This window comes from Ursus americanus, chromosome 25 (genome assembly GCF_024610735.1).
Source record: "Ursus americanus isolate L20-20 chromosome 25, mUrsAme1.1.p, whole genome shotgun sequence".
NCBI classification, from domain to species: Eukaryota; Metazoa; Chordata; class Mammalia; order Carnivora; family Ursidae; genus Ursus; species Ursus americanus.
Genome location: NC_142151.1, coordinates 8,618,727 through 8,637,848, shown reverse-complemented (window position 1 = coordinate 8,637,848; position 19,122 = coordinate 8,618,727). Strand labels below are relative to the sequence as shown.

Below are 19,122 nucleotides of genomic sequence, written 5' to 3'. Positions count from 1 at the left end.
TCACCAGGCTCAGGGCTAATTCCAGATGGCAGAGGGTGTACCTACATAGATCTATTATCCATATCCATAGGTTTGCAGTGGTGGGAGCCATAACCAGAACTGAGTAACAATGCAGGACAGTTGTAATGCTTGTAAAGTAGAATGTGGTCAGGAAACCTGGACTTCAGTCCTGGCTCTACCACCAACTGGTGTTCACCGGGAGGCTTCTTCAGCTATTAAAAGAAAGGATCGGACTAGATTGCCTCCGAGGTTCCTTTTTGAGAATTAAAAACCTTTAGGCACTGAAAACGTCGTGACAAACCTCCAGCATTGAATAACATGACTATCCTTTGTGTACTGCTGCGCAGCCGCGCTCATGACCTAGAGGAATGTGAATAGTCCGTGAAACAATGCCCACTTAAGTTTTGGGCTCAGCCGGTCTCTTGGGTGGGCATCCAAGACCTCTCAGTCTGCGGCGTGACACTAATGAATGTATCATCTATGATGAAATGTCAGTGTCTGTTAGCTTCCTGAATACTTTTTTTCCCCTGCTCTCGCCAATTGCTGTAAACGCCCTGACCGCCCTATCTTCAGTACAGGTATTAGAACCAGAATCTACTCTTTTTAAGGATTCACTTACACTCAATCATAGCAAGAACTCTATGAGGTAGGTACTACTAGTCTCATTTTATGGAGAAGGACATAAGCACAGAAATTCAATTGCTTATCCAGGGGCATGACACTTCAAGTGAAGTCTTCAAGATCCAACTGCTTTATCTCTCCACTTGCTCAGTAGTAAACCTGAGGTTTCATCTTACCCTTCTTAATATATTTGATCTAAATTAAGTGACTGAAAATCTTCCATTAAAACGCTATCCCGTGGCATTGATAATCATCACGAATGTGCGAGTTAGGGGGGGGACAACAGTCTCCAAAACTCTATGGTACTAACACCACTATTATGGGCTTCAAGTTGTTTCCCTAGTGTTGTGGCAGCCTGTCATGCACTTGATTGGTTTCCATCCTGCTGTAGAGTCCTTCTCATTGTACTGTAGCTGACTAGGATGACAGCTGACCCAGTTGTGACAGAGCTCTGAGCTCCAATCCTTTCAGAATCCTGGTGCTAGTTAACACCATATATAAACTGGAAAACAAAAAGGGGGAGGGGAGAGACAAAAACAAGGGGCAAGGCCAGAAGTACTATGTCATTTTATACGTGAGAATGTATTCGAGTGTGAAAGGACAGGAACCCTGGCAAGAGGTGTGGAGAATTACAGCTTTATTGTGTAAGTCTTTGTATTTATAAGTAGAGTTTATAAATAATTTTTCCATGTTAAAAAATAATCCTGGGTAGCTGATGTTCGTGCGATTGAAAAGAAATGCGGAGGGTTTAACTCTCGCAACACCAGCTACGCCTCCCCAACTTCGTTAAGAAACTAGCTACCTTGAAGAGTCTTGATTCAGCCAGGACCTGCGGTGGTCACTAGATTCATATCCTGCAAAAAGGAGCAAAGAGTCCCCAGTCGCTGAAAAGGTATATTTATGGAATACAATCCTAAAGAGACAAGGGGCGGCGGTTGCCCCTCATTACCGCACATCCTGGTTTTGGAGGGGAAAAAAAAAAAAAAGTTTGATAGGGAATGCAAAATGGCGACCCTCCGTGACGTCATGCCTGCCTCGGTCGCTTATCGGGGTCTCAGTGAGGGCGGAAGCGGGCTAAAGCCACCTCAAGGCACCTAGGGACCGGCCGCTCCGGCTACCTACGCAAAAGGGAAAGTCTCAACGTCGGGCGGATGTGTGCCCGCGAATAATTTACTGAGGGCGGAAGCTCTCCTTTTAAGGGCGGAAAGGCTCCAACCCAAGGATAATAGCTTCAGCGCCTGTTGCTTTTCAGTCACTTCCGGGGCGGATCGGAAGTTGCTTTGTTTTGCTTCAAGATGGCTGCGGGGATGTATTTGGAACATTATCTGGACAGTAAGAGCAGGCTGGAGGAGGGGGTCAGGGGTCATAGAGTGGCGGGGGGGATCAGGGCTGAGGAGCTGTACGGCCCCGAAGTCCCGGTGGTCAGAAAGTCACAATCGTGGAGGGGTTCCGTGAGAGAAAATATTGGAGGGTGTGAAGAAAGAGGGGGCGGGGCAGCAGGTTCGAGGCCTGGCTTTTGGGTGTAGACGGGGGAGGGGCTGCGCGGTAGGGCTGAGGGGATGTCTCTTGAATGGGCTAATGAGCAGAGCTGGGAAGGTATTTGCCGAGCCCATCTCCAGGTTCTCCAGCCTCAGGATATTCCTACCCCCCCTCCCGCCCCCCAGTCGTTCAGGATCGGTCGTTTTAGTGTATCACTCACTGCCATTCGGAGCGGCGACAAAGCCTGCTCGCAGCTTCTCCGCTCAGTTCTTTCTCAGAAGCGGTTTCTCACGGGTTTCGGGGGTTGTGAGTGACCACTGTCAGATGGTAAACTGGAACGCTTCTCTTCTTGGAGTAAAGCTCCAATTCCTATCAAATGGAAATCTGGTGTTACGTTTATGCCATTTGTGTAAGCCACCCCTTCACAAAGCCTGTCACTCTTCTGCGCTTACATTTGTCTTAGTGTTGGGAGTCATCCATTCATCCATTCATTTATCGAGGCCCTGCTCTGGGTCAGACATAATGGCAGGTACTGCGGAGATACCCGAACGAAAAAGACACAGACCCTGCCCTCAAGTGCTCATAGTCTAGGAGGAAACAGATTCTGCTGATAAGTAATGATAAAACTGTGACAAGTGAAGTAATAGAAATACATTAAAAGGACAGTTGGCAGCACTGGAGAAAGACGGGCTGATTCCCTGGGGATGTGGGTAAAGCTTTACCAGAGGATGTGATATTTGAGGAGTTTTGAAGACCGACTGCTTATTTGGCAGTGTGGAGAAAGAAGGGAAATTTCTGGTTGGGGAAGGCATCAGCAAAGGTATTATGGTGGGTTTGTGGCACGTCAAGGAAAAGTGAAGTCAGGGTGCTTGATATATAGGACGCAAAGGTCGAAGATTGGGAAGGGAGGCTGGAGAAAGGCTGGGGCTAGATCGTGCAAGGTCTTTTAAGTCAGGCTAAGAGGCTTGCACTTGAGATAGCGAAGAACCAACAGACTTTAAAAATAGGTTTTAATAAAGGAAAACAACTGGTGTACGATAAGTCCAGGTCTCAGAGAGTGACAGAAGTCTTTAGGAGCTAAAAGGACAGCACTGATTGAATGACTGGGTAGTTGAGAGAGAAGGAAGAATCTAAGGTGACGCCTTGATTTCCTGCTTGGGAAGTGAGGTGGATATGACACCATCAGCAAGACAGGGAATCAGGAGTAACAGCAATATACCTAATTCAGTTTAAGCTTACGCATAGGCATGGTAATTGTATGAGAGTGAATGAGACTGAGATCATTCAGGGAATACAAGTAAAGTGGGAAAATGAGAGGATTTCAGTATAATCTCAAGAAAACATTAACATTTAAGGGACAGGCTAAGGAAACATCAGTGTTGGAATTATCAGAAAGTATATGATGAGATTTGGAATCCTAAGAGGAAGAAAGTTACTGAAGGAAAGAAGATGGTGCCAACTGCTGCAGACATATTTTTTAAGATAGGACTAATAACAGATCATTTGTTTTGGTAAGTCATTGGTGACTTAAAGTAATCTCAGTATAAACTGGTGGTGGCAGACCTGATGTTATAGGTTAAAGAAGTAGAGGTATTTTAAAAGTTTGAAATGGAGTCATGGGAAGAGATTTTTCTTTTATGGAGAGACTTAAGTTATATGTGCATTTATTCAAGTATTTATTGAAGACCCTCTCTATGCAGGTCACAATAAAATAAGCGAGACGACAGACATGTCCAGTGCTTCTGGAGGGCTAGGGAGATAGATACCAAATAACTGTGGTTACACAATTGATTCAATTGCAGTTGATAAGTTCCCAAAAGGGTAGAGCTAGACTAACTTGACAGCATCATCCAGGGCACTTGGAATCTGGAGAAGTCAGAGTTGAGCTGAACTTTGAAGAATGAACAGGAATTTAGTAGGCCAAAAGGTATGGTGGAGGTGACAGTCATTCCGGACAGAGAAAGCAGCATGTGGAAAGCTGGGTAGAGGACGAGCCCTGGCAAGTTGGGGGCACTCAGAGAAGGCCAGTCTGATCAGAGCAGGCAGAGCATAAAGGGGGACTGACCTGAATCAAGGCTGAAGTAAGGCGAGCATGGGCCAGAAAGTACAAAATAATAGGAATTGTGTGGTAGGAAGTTACCAGAAGGGTGGCTTGACCAGGAGGGTGACTTGATGAGATTTGTATTTTTAGAGAGAATATTCTGACTATGATACAGAGAGTAGAGTGGAAGAGTCTGTGTGTGTGTGATGAGTGGAGGATACCAGGTGGGTATTTGGATTGAGGGCAAGGAGCGTGGAGGGAATCAAGGAAAAGGAGGGGCTGATTGATAGAGTAAGGTCACTGAAGGGGCAAATGGTGGGAAAGCTGGGACGAGATGGCAAAGTTAGTTGTGGAGAGGTGCAGACACAGCCTCCACTGATAAAGGAATGATGAGTGCTGTTCCGGATAAAACCAGCTGTTCCAAGGAGGGGAAATTGAATCCCCTTTTGGATCTGTACTTTAAACGCAGCTATAAGGCCTATGAAGTGCAGTGATTCTCAGTTTTTCTTCTTCTCCCTAGGTATCGAAAACCTCCCCTTCGAACTGCAGAGAAACTTTCAGCTCATGAGGGACCTGGACCAAAGAACAGAGGGTACGTACAGAGTAAGGAGTTTGTGTGTATCATGAGTGTGTATGATCATTTCTTTTTTTTTCTGTCTGGTGTTACCATATCCTCTGGTCTGATCTGGAGAACTGTGGCTTCTCTCTCTTTTTTACTCTCTTGTAATTCTCAAAAGGAGAGCAGTGAAGACCTGCGTTTCTAGATCGGCTTTTCCATTATAGAGTATTGCGACAATGCCTCAAGAATTCAAAGATGCTCTGTTCTTTATATCTGCAAGAAGAATTAAAAAAGAAGTCAACTCCAGAATCGTTTCTGTTTTCTGTATTCCATATATCTGTAGGAAGACTAGGATATTTCTACTCTGCTGGATCGTTAATGTTCCTATCACGGAATTCGATGTGGCCATAGACCGCAAGTCATGTTGGTAGAGAAGTTCTTAAAAAGAAAGAGAGAGAAAAAGAGAAAAAAGAAGGAAAAGCAGCAATTAACAACAGAATCTCTACACTGTATTCTTCAACCTTCCAGAAGCACTAGATACCATCTGTGGCCTTCCTTGGATGTTGAACAAATCTGGCTGCACTGAGGCATGCACTTGGAGCCTGAGGCTACACTACAGTGGTCAGATTGGTCTCTTCAAGGGCAAAGATGTCGTCTTTTGGAGCCATGCCCCATACCTGCCGAAGGATATGTAGGTCTTCCCTTCCATCCTTATGTAGCCATGCTCAAGGATGTGACAAGCTGGTGTTAGAATACCTAAGCTGTGGTTTCAGTTACTCTGGGTAAGTTTACTCATGAAAAAGTGAACATCATGTAAAATTCTGGATGTAGACCCCCTACTCCCCGCCCCAAGAACTGCCTGCCGAATGCTTGCTTCCCTTGTATCACAGTCCCTACTCTTGAGTTCATGCACAGAAAGACCGGTCGGGAGATTATCAAACCACATGCATTTTCAGCTTCCTCCCAAGGCCTCCCATGAAATGGGGCACAAGCATAGTGTGTACACAGGTCCTTCCGGTTGTCTGTCGCTGCACCATGTTACAGTGACTCTTTTGTCTCTCTTCATCGACACTTTTTATGAGTCCTACCAAGTAGTAGGCAGTAGGCATCTACAGTCTCAGTGTCTGGGGACATCGCCAGCCTTCCAATATTAAAATGTTCGGAGCAGTGTGTAAGATGAACAAACAGAGAAAAAGTGACGGGAAATCTGAGCAGGTTGCAGACGATGAGCAAAGTAGGGTAGAAGAACTGTTACATAAATGAACTAGGGCCTAGTTTTAAACGATGAGTCACAGATGTACAGACCTGGAAGGCGCCAGCAGATGACCCAGCCGGCTTCGCAGCACTCAGAGCTGGTGTGGAATGTTTTTGAGACAAGAAATCAGGAAGCCTGTGAGACAAGATTCATGGTTCAAGAAGCAGCAAGCCCTGCAAAGAAGCATCTTCAGACACCAACAGAAGTATCTTTCGTATTAGTGCGGTATGCAAAGGCTCCCTCCTTATTTTTCACTAACTTCAGTTCCAGCTATGATAGCAATGTTTTCAGCACCTGGAGACACCTTTAAAACAAAATACTGTCAGTATGTTGCATTACTTGAGTGAATGGCACAGTACCTATGAACTTTCAGGGGATTTTAGTTCGAAGGTTATGATGATGGTCCATGGAAAAGGTCCAAGAAACAAGAGGAAGAAGTGTGTTTCACCTAGCCGCTCAGGGGCCTTTGTGACCAGGCCTCTGTCTCTGTTGTAGACCTGAAGGCTGAAATTGACAAGTTGGCCACTGAGTATATGAGTAGCGCCCGCAGCCTGAGCTCCGAGGAAAAATTGGCCCTTCTCAAACAGATCCAGGAAGCCTATGGCAAGTGCAAGGAATTTGGTGACGACAAGGTGCAGCTTGCCATGCAGACCTATGAGATGGTATGGCCCTGTTCATGGCTCCCCACCTACCTCCCATCTAATCCTTGGGGTCCTAGACCCCTCCTTCAGCTGTGTCGGGGTCTGTTTTGGGTCTGGGAGATGCATAGAATGTGCCTTAGCCTTATTTTCTTTTGCCAGAACCAGCCTTGTAGCTCTCTCTTTCCTTCCTTGCACCTAGGTGGACAAACACATCCGGCGACTGGACACAGACCTGGCCCGCTTCGAGGCTGATTTGAAGGAGAAGCAGATTGAGTCCAGTGACTATGACAGCTCTTCCAGCAAAGGCAAAAAGAGTGAGGAGGGGGGTGGGGCCTGAGAGGTGGGTGAGGACACCAAGAGGGAGAAGCAGCCACACTTCAGCTACGAGGGAGGGGCACCAGCTTGGAAGGAGGGGGAAGCAGGAAGACTTAACCCATCTTTCTGTCTCCCTGCCTTCTGGCTTTCCCCCTCTTTCCTAGAAGGCCGGACTCAGAAGGAGAAGAAAGCTGCCCGTGCTCGTTCCAAAGGGAAAAACTCAGATGAAGAAGCCCCCAAAGCCCAAAAGAAGTTGAAACTTGTGCGCACGTGAGTGTACAAGGGGCACTTTGTCACGTGGCGCATTTTTGTCTCCTGCCCCGCACTCCCACCCCACGCTGCCCCTTGCCACTCTCTCCGTCTTCTGTGCCAGTAACTTCTCCTTATCGCTGTGGTATTTGCTGGATAGAGAAGACACGCCACAAATCACTTGCCCACCGGGATGTCTTTCTGCCACCTCTGTAGCTTCCCTTTCTGCAGATGACACGTTCTCTCCCTCTTGGCATGCAGAAGTCCTGAGTATGGGATGCCCTCAGTGGCCTTTGGCAGTGTCCACCCCTCTGATGTGCTGGATATGCCTGTGGATCCCAACGAACCCACCTATTGCCTTTGTCACCAGGTCTCCTATGGAGAGATGATTGGCTGTGACAACCCTGATGTGAGAACCCACCATTTTGCCTCCAGATGGGGTTCTGGGGGCCACGAGGGAGCGGGTACAAGAGGGGAAGAAACGGTTGAATAGTGGGACTCCAGAATAAGAGGACGGTGGAGTTGGTTGGCCTTGGGACCTCCAAGATTTCTCCAAAGGGACGGAATACGGGAACACTTCTGAGGAAACTTCTTTTCTTTCCTCTCCCCCACCCGGGCCCCTGACTTCTGCTTCTTCCATCTTCCTCCTTTTCAGTGTTCCATCGAGTGGTTCCACTTTGCCTGTGTGGGGCTGACGACCAAGCCTCGGGGGAAGTGGTGAGTGAGAGAGTTGCGGCAGGCGCCGGGCTGCCCGTCAGCTGCGTGGAGGAGGGCACTCCCTCTCACTCACTTTCTCCCTCCGCCTCTCTATCACGTTCCTCTCTAGGTTCTGCCCACGCTGCTCCCAGGAACGCAAGAAGAAATAGATAGGGGCCTTGGATTCCCACGGTTTCTTCCACATCCCTGGACCTGGGCTAGTGGGGAGAGGAAAGCCTGTGCTGGGGCCCGGGGCTCAGGGAGAGTGGATGGCGCAGTGTAGTCATCCCTTCTCCTCCCCTCTCCCCACTCCTGGTGCTGAGGCTGCATCCAAACCCTGGTAGGGAGGGGTGCCGCAGCTGCTGACTGTCTGTGCTCTCATTCAGCCTGCCCCCCTCAGAGGAAAGTGGTCTTGCCCACTGTCCTTTTGCCTCCGTGCTGAGGTTGGTGCTGTATTTCCAAGGGATGGTCCTCTTCACTCCCCTTGCTTTGTATTTAAGGACTGGGGCAGTAGCATGGGGGCACTCCCCAGCCCTCCTGAGTCCCTCCCCCTGTGGGGGGGCTCTGGTGTGATAAACTCTCTTTGTTCTCTTCCTGCTTTTTCCATGGTAGGGGCTCCCCCGGAGCATCTGGGCCGTGGCCTTAGTTGAAGGGGCACCCCTTCCTCTGTGCCAAGAGAATTCATCCTGGCCTTGTGAGTGGGAGGGGGCGAGGTGGAATGCACATCACTCACGTGTAAAGGAGTTTGAGTAGGTGAATAAAAGCTGTCCATGTCGGCCTGCTGTGTTTATTGTAGAGACCGTATTTTACTACCTGTGCTAAACATTTCGTTTGCCTCCTCTGGGTTGGATTAGAGGCGGGAGGGGTAGAACAAGACGGGGCAGCGGGAGCCGCACCTCCCGCCCAGAGTCCACAGCTCTCAACCTGGGAAGGACGAGCCGATGGGGGTGGGGGCCTCAGACGGGGGCTTTCCCAACCTCTTCAAATTGTGCATCTTTTCTCCATAAAACATCTTTCACTTATTTCCAATAAACGTGTATTTGTGTTTTATGCATGCACTATAATACTATTAGCTTGATTTCTTATTTTAAACACAAAATGGAAAAACATTTTCGCCTATGTCGACGGTTGTCTTGCTCACCTCCCACTTGGAAACCACTTACTTAGACTGAACCAACCTTACACCTGAGCACCTCCTCACCTGAACCCTGCGTGTTTCCCCTTTTGGCTCATTTTCTTACCTGGAGGCTCCCTCTGGTTCCTACCCAGGGCGCCCCTGACTGTGCTCTGTACACTCCATCCCCGCCTGCCCCACAACCCTGCCTATGTTCCCATCTAAGCCTCACCACCTCTTGGGCACATTGGTTGTCCAAACCCCGGTTTTGTCATCTGTAATACAGGGATAATAGTACCCACTTTCTGGGATTACCTCGGGAATGAAATAAGGTAATACATATAAAGAACAACACAGCGCCTACTCCGTCGAAGGTACTGGGTCAGTGATGGCTTTTGCCGTCATTATCCTCCGGAGGTGCACTGTGACACACGTGAGGACCCTTAGCCCCGGGCGGCGCGGTGAGCCCCGGAGCGCGCGTCAGTTTCCGCGGCCCCGCCCCCGGCCCTTTGTGACGTCGGGGCCGCACCTTCTACTCCCCCGTCGGCGAGCCCGCGCCCGCCAGCTCTCTCTGGCTTGGCCCGTTAGAGGCCGCTTTGGTCCGGGGAAACGCGGGCGGATCGACTGGGGCCATGAGGAAGCTAGCCGCCGGCTTCCTTCTCTCACTCCTCGAGGGTGAGAGGTTCCCGCCTACTCGAGCAGTCTCTTTCTCCCGGGGTTTGGTCCTCCACCTCCCAAGAGCCCTTGCTATAAGGTTTTGAAACGCTTTCTCGGGGTGGTCAGACCTTAGCCTCTGCCCCTGGAATCTCCTCACCCTGATCGGCTGGGATCGCCGGTCAGACATCCCCCAGTTGCTGATTTCCACAGGCCCGTTTGCCAGTCTGTCTGTCCAGGGCCCCAAGCGGGTTTTGGAGTTCCGTGCATCTATCCGTCTGTTTCCCCGCCCCGCAGTGCTGCTCCTGCTTTTGACACCCACCCCAGCCCAGGATTCAATTTCGGCCTCCACTCCAGGCAGCCCTCTCTCTCCCACCGAATATGAACGCTTCTTCGCACTGCTGACCCCAACCTGGAAAGCAGAGACTACCTGCCGTCTCCGTGCAACGCACGGCTGCCGGAACCCCACCCTCGTCCAGCTGGACCAATACGAAAATCACGGCTTGGTGCCCGACGGTGAGAGCCACACTAGTGGGGCAGGGGTAGGGCCTGCTCCTTACCCTGAGGCCATATTCTCCACTCTGCAGACCCAAGGAGCCCACCGCCCCCCAGCCTTGGGGAGGGAGTTTCCCCTGTGTGTGTTCACTTTCTCCACCCCTGTCCACTCTCAGGCGCTGTCTGTTCCGACCTCCCTTATGCCTCCTGGTTTGAGTCCTTCTGCCAATTTACTCAGTATCGCTGCTCCAACCACGTCTACTACGCCAAGGTGAAGCTCGGGACAAAGGTTGGATCTGGTGTCCTAGGACCACGGGGGAGGGGGGGCAGGTGAGGCGTTGAGGAAGAGCTCCAGGAGGGCCATCCTAAGCGCCTCCCTCCCTGCCACTTTGCCAGTCCTTTACTCAGATGATGCATGAGTACAGTCTCACCTTGGGCTTTCAGACTGTCGGAACAATCTTGTTCCTGCGAGGAAAGTAGGGAAGAGGGAAGGGAAGAGGCAAAGGGACAAGCCATCCCCTTTCTTCTAACACTTGAGTGATTTCATTCAAGTCAAACACAAGAGTGAAGGCAGAGGTGTGGCCCAGACATGGAGTCTTATCTCATAGGGGAACCCTTTCTCAGGTCTAGAGGGTTCCACCAGGGACCATATCCCTTCATCCCTGCCCAGCAGCTGTGAGAGAGGAGACATGCTGGAAAAGGACTGAGCTGGACGCTGGAGCAGAAGTCTGCCCTATGGGAAAGGCATGCCCACTGTCCTTCTCTTCTTGCAGAGGGTCCGGTGCTCCCAGCCAGTCTCAATCCTCTCACCTAACACTCTCAAGGAGATTGACGCTTCCTCTGATGTCCCTCCCACCACGATGACCTCCCCCCTCTCATCTCACGTCACAGGTGAGACCCTCCCCATACCTGGGAGGCTACCTGCAAGCCCTTCCACAAATCCCAGAGCCCAGGAGTTAAGGCATCGGTGGTAGGGAATGGGGAAGCATGTTGAGCAGGGCTGGGGGGAAGGGGGCCTGGCAGCACACCCAATAGTTACATAAGGCTGGAGACGCCTTTTTGTGAACACAAGGTGGGGTTGTCCCATCCCAGAGTATCTTCTTACATTGCGTACAATTCTAGGACAAATTCACTTTTCCCAGCTCCCCCCAACATTCCTGCGTCTGGAAGTCCTCTGGGACTTTCATAAGCGACCATCCTCACTAGATAAAGGATTCGTTGCTAGCTATACAGCATCTTTGGTGTTCCCTAAGTGAGAGGGACAAAAGGTGGGATTTGAGGTGGGAGTTAGGGAAGAGGAGCACGTGTAAGGGGGTGGAAAGGGGAACCACAATTGCTGTAATTTCCATGGCAATTTTTCTTTTACTTTCGTATTCGTATTCTTCCCTGTGTGTTTTACACTCGACTGTGTGAATGAAGTGTCATTTAGGCTGCTTTCCCGTGCCTTTGCGTTGCTGTGTGTGTCCCTCTGTAACAAAGACCCTCAGGGGCCAGAAGCCTGACTGTTCCTTTCCATTTTCTTTCTCGGTCCTTCCCAAACCCTTCTGCAGCCACAGAACGACAGGCCTTCCAGCCCTGGCCCGAGAGGCTGAACAACAACGTGGAGGAGCTGCTACAATCCTCCCTGTCCCTGGGGGGGCAGGAGCAAGGGCAGGAGCGCAAGCAGGAGCAAGGGCAGGAGCGCAAGCAGGAGCAAGGGCAGGAACATAAACAGGAGGAAGGGCAGGAGCAAGAAGAGCAGGAGGAAGAGCTGGAGGAGGAGGGAAAGCAAGAGGAAGGACAGGGGGCAGAGGAGGGACTGGAGTCCATGGCTGGGCTGCAGACAGACCCAGAGCTCAAGTTCCAGTCTGAGTTTGTGTCTTCCAACCCTTTCTCCTTCACTCCCCGGGTACGAGAAGTGGAGTCCACTCCTATGATGATGGAGAACATCCAGGAGCTCATTCGATCAGCCCAGGAAATGGATGAAATGAATGATCTGTATGACGAAGAACCCGTCTGGAAAAAGCCAACCCGTGACAGGTACAGGCAGTTCTGACCGCCCCCCCAACCCCCGCGCCACCACCAGCCCTATCCCCGCTGCTGCCTTTTTTGGGAAGAAGAAGCTCCCTTTCCCAGCTTCAGCTTCCAAGACCCACTCAGACCTGCTTGGACTAGAGGCGCGCCTAGCAACTGTCTGCCTCACCTGTTCTCTTGCCATCGCTGGCTTAAGCCCTGCCCTAGACCCCCGTTCTCTGTGTGATGGGTCGGTGTGGGCCCTGGACCTGGACCTACTGGGCTTGGGTTCTGGTCTCGTCTCTGCCTCTGATTAGCATTGCAGCTTTGGGGAAGATTACTTCCCCTTTCTGGACCTCAGTTCCTCATTTGTAAAAGGAGGCAGTTGGTCTGGAGGCCTCTGAAGCCCCATGAGCATGCTGAATGTGTGTGACCAAGACCAGACACCGAGGGGAGGGGAAAGAGTGGACGTGGCTTTCTGCCCCAGCCCTCCGGCCCATCCCCACCAGCCAGTGCCGTCTTCTTGCAGCCTCCTGCAGATGCCCCACGTAGAGGCCTTGCTGGTGCTGTGCTACTCGATTGTGGAGAACACCTGCACCATAACCCCCACAGCCAGGGCCTGGCAGTACATAGAGGAGGAGATCCTTGGTTTCGGGAAGCCGGTATGCCTGCAATGCTGTGTAACGGATACGTGCTCGTTGGCCGTCCTCTGGGCCCGGCACTATACTGGGCCTTGAGAGTGTGGGGGGAAAGCAGGGATACGGAAGGCATAAGGCATCCTTGGAGAGATTCTCTCTGAGTGAGAATCCCTTCTTTGGGAGGACATCTCCAGCTCACCTTAAAGGAAGAAGGCCCAAGACCTGGTCTGGAATCCATTCCAGTCCCGAGTTCATTCTTCATGTTAAGCTTGAGTTATTTCCTGAGCTACTCCAGTCCCGAGTTCATTCTTCATGTTAAGCTTGAGTTATCTCCTGAGCTACTCCACCATCTTTAATACTTGGCTTTGCCTTGGGTGCAGCTCTCCATTCCAGAGGGATCATAGAACCCCTTCCAAGGCTCTGTAGAGAGATCCCAGTCTCGATGTGCCCTCAGCACCCAGTGAGTCCTATTCCCAGGAAGATATCCCGTAGGTTTTCAAATAAGAGAAGTTAGCAAACATTTGTTAAGAGTCAGCATGCCCTCCATTCATCTGTTTGTTCTACAGGGTATAGTGGCAGGCCCAGAGGATGGCCATCGAGCAAGTTAAATAATTGGTTTTTCAGTACAGTGTACCAGCGCCGTACTAGGTACTTGAGATGTTGGTGACGAGTAAAATAGATCCAATCTTCTCAGAGTCTAGTGGGAGAGACAGAGGAGGAAGCAGGCAGAACAGTGTGATGGATAAACGCAGCCATGGATAAGTACATAGTCCAGAGGCAACAGATGGAGGACCCCATGGTCCATGTTTGGGAGGATCAGAGAATTCTTAGAGGAACCGATGTTTAGAACAGAGACCTGAAAATGAAAGAAGTTAAGCAGGCAAAAGAAGGGGCTTGGTAGAGGTTCCTGCTAGAGGGGATAGTAGGGCACCTAAAATGAACATACTGTTCCCGCCCTTAAGGGGTCTGAGAGCCATAAGAGATTCAGTAGCATTATAAAAGAGCTGTGCCGTAGGTGTTGGAGAGAGACTTATTTGTTAAGGATTTTATTTATTGAGAGAGAGAGAGCATGAGGGGGGGGAGGGGGGGACAGAGAAGGGCAGAAGGAGGAGAGACAGGCTCCCCGCTGAGCAGGAAGCCCAATGCGGGGCTTAATCCCAGCACCCCAAGATCATGACCTGAGCCCAAGGCAGACGCTTAACCGACTGAGCCACCCAGGCGTCCCCTAAGACTTGTGGGGGTGTTTTGTTTTGTTTTGTTTTGTTTTGTTTTTTGAGTGTAGGAAGTTCAGGAGTCGTGGAGAGCTCCCGGGATATCAGGGTTTGGTTCGGGGACCAATCCGGAGCCCATTTGACCTGGAGCAGAGTGGCAGAAGATCGAGTCAGAGAGATAAGGAAGGGTCCTAGGGTGAAAAATCTCAAACAGCAATCTGAAGCATTTGTACTGAACTTGGTAGGAAAAGCCACCCCGATGACGATTTTGAGTCAGGGACGTGATGCTGCTGCCTTTCGTGCCGGTGTGAGGGGTAAATGAGGTGACGTAAGAGATTCGTGCTCCGGGACGTGCGCACGCATGCGTGGAGGGGGAGGATGGCACGGACTGCGCATGCTGGGTAGCAAGCCCTGCCCGGGAATGCGGAGGAAGCCCAGTCAGGGCGCAGACAGACCCCAGCTAGGAGATGGGTAACTCTGCTCTGAAGAATGTCTTCCGAGAACTTGGAGGTTTGGGACCTAGGTTCTTAGGTAGAGTGTGGGTTTGGGAGTTAGCTGGGCAGAGCTCCATCATCGATTAGACACGTGGTTCTGCACAGACTACTTGACCTCAACTGAGCCCGTTTCCTCCTCAGTCAAATGGAGATGTTTCTCGTACCTAGGCTAGGATAGGGCTCTGGTGAAGGCTAACTGAGGCGAGAGCGTCTGTGGCTGTGGCTGTGGCGTCTGGCACTGTGTTGACTTTGTAGATATTAGTATTATCAGTAGCAGAGAGAGGGAGAGAAAGAGAGTCTAAGGAATGATTGTAAATATAAAAAAAAAAAAATTGGGGGCTCCTGGGTGGCTCAGTCGGTTAAGCGTCTGCCTCCAGCTCAGGTCATGATCCCAGTGTCCTGGGATCGAGTCCTTCGTCAGGCTCCCCGCTCAGCAGGGAATCTGCTTCTCGCTTCTCCCTCTGCCCCTCCCCACTTCTTGTGTGTGCTCTCTCACTCTCTCTCTCTCTCTCTCTCTCTCAAATAAAATCTTTGGGAAAAAAAAAAAGGAATGATCGTAGGTCACCTGGTGGTAGACATCTGTCAGGTACTTGGAAATGAGGATTTGGAGCTCAGGAAAGAGATTGGAACAGATGATAAAGATTTGGGTGTTGTCTTCGGAAAGGTGAAGGTTACCTGGGTGTAGACACATCATCCAAGAGGGTGAAGAGTTAGAGCACTGAGGAGAGGTCCTGGAGGAGCCTTTGGGGAGGGGGCAGGGAGGAAAGCCAGAGAAGCCTTCGGAAGAGCCTTAATGCGAAGACATTCTTCGGGGACGGCTCTGCGGGGCTGAAAGTGTCTCAGCCTTAGCCTGTCAACCATACTCCTGCCCCAGGTCTGTGACAGCCTTGGGCGGCGACACACAGCCACCTGTGCCCTCTGTGACTTCTGCTCCCTGAAGCTGGAACAGTGCCACTCGGAGGCGGTCCTGCAGCGACAGCTGTGTGACAGCTCGCACAAAACACCCTTCATCAGCCCCTTGCTCATAGCCCAGAGCATGTCCATCGGTACCCAGGTACTTAGCGGGGCAGCCTGCCGTGGGGGAGGCCTGAGGCTCCAGGCAGGACTGGGCAGCGAGAAGAGAGGTCTGCAGGGGGACAGGCGTGTGCACCTCTCCCCTGTCCCCTGTGCCACAGGTAGGGACCCCAACATCAGGCCGCTTCTACGGGCTGGATATGTATGGCGGGCTCCGCATGGACTTCTGGTGTGCCCGGCTGGCTACCAAGGGCTGTGAAGATATTCGAGTGTCCGGCTGGCTCCAGACGGAATTCCTTAGCTTCCAGGATGGGGATTTCCCCACCAAGGTCAGAGCCTTTCCCCAAAGCTCCACCCTACCCCAGTTGTCCCTGTTCCTTCCAGTTACTTGCTCTGAGGAGCCCTAGGATGTGCAAGGGGGCTAGGCCTCTGGCTTCTGGGGAACCAGTCCTCACTGAGCCTCCTGCCTCTTTGCAATAGACACCCTTCCACCCCTCCCCCTCTCAAAAAATAAAAAAGCAGGATTGTGTTTGTAAAAGGAGTAGGAATCAGAGGGGCGGAGGGGTGGGAGAGCTCGGGAGGGGGAGGCAGGACACAGACATTCTGATCCCAGCTCTGCAGGGTCCCTGCTGAGGGGCTTTGGTTAAGTCACTTCCCACACTGGCCCAAAGTTAGACTCACCCCTACAACCAATGACCGAGAGGTCACGGACCTGTGATCCCCCACTGCCCTGCTTCGGTCTGGCGGGCTTCTTGCCCTATGGTTCCTGCACTTCCCTGCTCAGTGGAATCAGCTTTGCTCCTGCTCTCCGCAGACTGACCTCCCCTGTTGGGCTACTAGTTGTTGACTGTTTAGCAGGAAAAATCAAGGCCAGAAAGCTGGGGCAGCTTAAGAAAGGGCTGGTAGCTGAGATGAGGGGCCCCTGTCCAGCTCTTATCCCCGGGCCTGAGGAGAGGTCCTGGAGGAGACTTTGGATCTAGAAAGGGTCTCAGAGATCATCCCTCCTTCTCCCCTGGATGTATAGATGGGGAGGCGAGATCCACAGAGGGAAGTGACTCACCCAGGGTCATACCTTAGAGATTCGTCTACCCTCTCCCTAACTTAACCATCACTAGAAGGCTCCCTGAGATTGGACCCCGATTGGGCCCCTTCCCCATTCCCTATTCCTCAGCTACTTTCCCAGCAAGCCGCCCAATAGGCAGCTTGCCTAATTCTGCCCAATTCTCCGGCTCCTGGCTTCTTTTCAGCACTGAACTGTGACGGGGGGGGGGGGGCAGGGGGCAGGAAAGGCAGCGGGGACAGAGGCCTATTCCTCAGAGAGGGGGACCCCAGGTGTGGAAGGTCTGGTTCTCAAGGGTTTCAGCCCTGGCCCTGGTTCGGCCATTATGGGCTCTCTCTGGAGGACTGGTGTCTTAGAAGACTTCTGATGTCTCCCCACCTCCCCATTCCTGGCTCCTGGCTTAGATTTGTGACACAGACTATGTACAGTATCCAAACTACTGTGCCTTCAAAAGCCAACAGTGCCTGATGAGAAGCCGGGACCGGAAGGTGAGCCCCTCACCCCGCCCCCTCCTTCTCCCCTCAGCCCCTCAATCGGCCACCACAGGGGGGGTCTATTCTGAGCGCGCGCGCACACACACACACACACACACACACACACACCTCGCTCTGCTCTGAGCGACAGAGGTGAGAAGAGTTCCCTGCTTGCGTCTCTGGGCTGAGGCCTCCACCAGAGCCCTCTCACCCACTCCCTCCTGTCTTGGAGTAAGCGAGGCCCTCCCAGGCAGCGGTGGGACGGGCGGTCCAGGAAGGGTGCTGCAAATAAAAGGAGAGGGTCCCTTCGGGGCACCACGGCAAGAATCCTTAGCTGGGTTGGGCATTGGGTGCTGAGGTCTCGGCTTGCCTCTGGCTGTTACTCACCAAGCAGTCTGGAATAAGTTACTTCCTCCCCCATCCTCAGCCTCCTCGCTTCTTAAAGGAGAGATTGGGCTACTTGGTGTCTCTTGCAGCCTTAAAAACCCACATCTGTTTCCTCCTTCCTTCGACTGCCCTGTGCTGGTCCCCGCTCGCCTCTGGTTCTTGTGGGACTCATGCCACTTCCCCACCTCTGTGCTTCTGCCTCCTGGGCTCTGTGACACAGAGTGTGTGTCCCCGATCCCTGTGTAGGTGTCCCGTATGAGATGTCTGCAGAACGAGACTTACAGTGTCTTGAGCCAGGCCAAAAGTGAGGACCTTGTGCTTCGATGGAGCCAGGAATTTAGCACCTTGACTCTAGGACAAGCCGGATGAGCTGGGGTCTGTCCTATCTCCACCCCAGCCCGACCTTTCCACATTCCATTGCTTTTAGACCCCATCTGTCAGTTTGCTTCCTGGCTGCCCCTTGTGGGTCTCTTACCTGGCCCCTACTCACATTGTCCGTGGGTTGGGGCAGCAGTCCCAGAGAGGTCCGTGATGGGCACTCCACCCGCCTTAAAGGATGTCTTTACATAAAGTGTTTATTTTCAACCTGCGTGGCCTGCTTTGGTTGTGACCCCATCCTCAGCACTGCCATCCTGCCCCATGGGAATGAACACTCCAACCCCTGGGATTTATGGATCCATCTGAAGCTGAAAGGACCTCATGAATGGTGCTCAGGGAAGTAGCCAACTGCCAGGAGAAGACCTAAGGAATCAGCAAGTGGGGTGGAAGAAGGCCGTGGCTGGGGTCTTAGGGATTGTGTGGGCCATGAGGGCACGGGTCTTCATTTCTGACGCCCATGACCTCGGTTGAGTATAAGATTGTCCCTCTGGAGGATAAAGGCCAGAGCCTGTCTGAGATCATGTCCCAGGGGCAGGGGGAATAACCCCAAGGAAGCAGGGCAGAACTTGTACGTCATCGGAAGGGAGGAGATAGCTGGGACCTGGAGCTCGGGAAGCCTTGATTCGACATCCAGTGATGAGCCAGATGATTCGAACGTGGAGGTGGTCACATCTTGACAACATACACTGAGCTGTGACTCCAGCATTGGCCTTTAATAACTTGGGACCTCCCAAAATGTGTTCTAGGGACACATATGTTTGGGAAACTGTACAGTCTCTCCTCCTATAGGTGTGTGGTGATTAACAGCATAAAAAAAAAAAACCACTTGTTTTCTATGGAAAAGTTCAAACATGCACAAAAATAGAATAGTATAAAGCACCCCATGTGCCCAGCTTCAAGTATGAACACATGGTCGATCTTCCAAGGCGTGGTAGAAACCATGGGAAGCCCTGTCATAGAGAAACCTGTTCAGGGTAGTGTTTCTCAGACTTATTTGACCGCAATATCCTTTTTCACCTACACTCAAAAACTTTAAGTTGTTTTTGTGCTTTGGGCATGGACAGCATGCCCAGCCTTGTTGTTACAGAAGGTAAGGGGCTCAGCCAGAGGGTGCCCAACAAGGGGCTACCATCTGAGCCTCCCTGTTCCCCAGAGCTCACAGCCTAGAGGAGCCAGACAGAAGCAAGGAGGAATGGCCCTGGGCAGGGAGGGGCATGGCCATGAAGGACAAGAGCGAAACCACCTGCTGGAACCCAAAAAAGAGACACCCAGGGGAACTGGTGTAAGTGCAGCTCGGGGTGGGTGGTTAGTCATCTGGCATCAGTGGGTGGGTGTGCCAGCCGAGCTTCCGGGAAG

General features: G+C 51.6%; 2 protein-coding genes across 6 annotated transcripts; both read left to right on the top strand.

Annotated features, from left to right (window-relative positions):
• The first annotated feature begins 1,856 nt into the window (after positions 1 to 1,856).
• Positions 1,857 to 8,634, top strand: ING4 (inhibitor of growth family member 4). Of its 5 annotated transcripts, none has more exons than XM_045781295.2 (8): positions 1,857 to 1,953; positions 4,662 to 4,733; positions 6,451 to 6,617; positions 6,796 to 6,901; positions 7,079 to 7,181; positions 7,422 to 7,569; positions 7,816 to 7,877; positions 7,987 to 8,634. In XM_045781295.2, the coding sequence occupies exons 1-8, from the start codon at positions 1,917 to 1,919 to the stop codon at positions 8,024 to 8,026; spliced, it is 735 nt and encodes a 244-aa protein (XP_045637251.1). In that variant the 5' UTR covers positions 1,857 to 1,916; the 3' UTR covers positions 8,027 to 8,634. The 5 variants fall into 5 exon arrangements, with proteins under 5 accessions (XP_045637251.1, XP_045637250.1, XP_045637249.1 ...); XM_045781294.2 differs by having other exon boundaries at positions 7,076 to 7,181; XM_045781293.2 differs by having other exon boundaries at positions 6,796 to 6,910.
• Positions 8,635 to 8,778: 144 nt separating this feature from the next.
• Positions 8,779 to 17,945, top strand: ACRBP (acrosin binding protein). Its single transcript, XM_045781241.2, has 10 exons — positions 8,779 to 9,645; positions 9,922 to 10,140; positions 10,296 to 10,390; positions 10,893 to 11,010; positions 11,670 to 12,138; positions 12,641 to 12,773; positions 15,329 to 15,508; positions 15,630 to 15,797; positions 16,933 to 17,016; positions 17,635 to 17,945. The coding sequence occupies exons 1-10, from the start codon at positions 9,603 to 9,605 to the stop codon at positions 17,755 to 17,757; spliced, it is 1,632 nt and encodes a 543-aa protein (XP_045637197.2). The 5' UTR covers positions 8,779 to 9,602; the 3' UTR covers positions 17,758 to 17,945.
• Positions 17,946 to 19,122: the final 1,177 nt, after the last annotated feature.

What these genes read in the sequence shown, in the direction of transcription:
- ING4 (XM_045781292.2), top strand. Translation starts at nt 1,917, where the DNA reads ATGGCTGCGGGGATGTATTTGGAACATTATCTGGACA. An exon ending in CCTGGACCAAAGAACAGAGG is followed by an intron (nt 4,734 to 6,450) that starts GTACGTACAGAG and finishes TCTCTGTTGTAG; the next exon opens with ACCTGAAGGCTGAAATTGAC. An exon ending in CCATGCAGACCTATGAGATG is followed by an intron (nt 6,618 to 6,795) that starts GTATGGCCCTGT and finishes CCTTGCACCTAG; the next exon opens with GTGGACAAACACATCCGGCG.
- ACRBP (XM_045781241.2), top strand. Translation starts at nt 9,603, where the DNA reads ATGAGGAAGCTAGCCGCCGGCTTCCTTCTCTCACTCCTCGAGG. An exon ending in ACCACGTCTACTACGCCAAG is followed by an intron (nt 10,391 to 10,892) that starts GTGAAGCTCGGG and finishes CTCTTCTTGCAG; the next exon opens with AGGGTCCGGTGCTCCCAGCC. An exon ending in TCCTTGGTTTCGGGAAGCCG is followed by an intron (nt 12,774 to 15,328) that starts GTATGCCTGCAA and finishes CTCCTGCCCCAG; the next exon opens with GTCTGTGACAGCCTTGGGCG.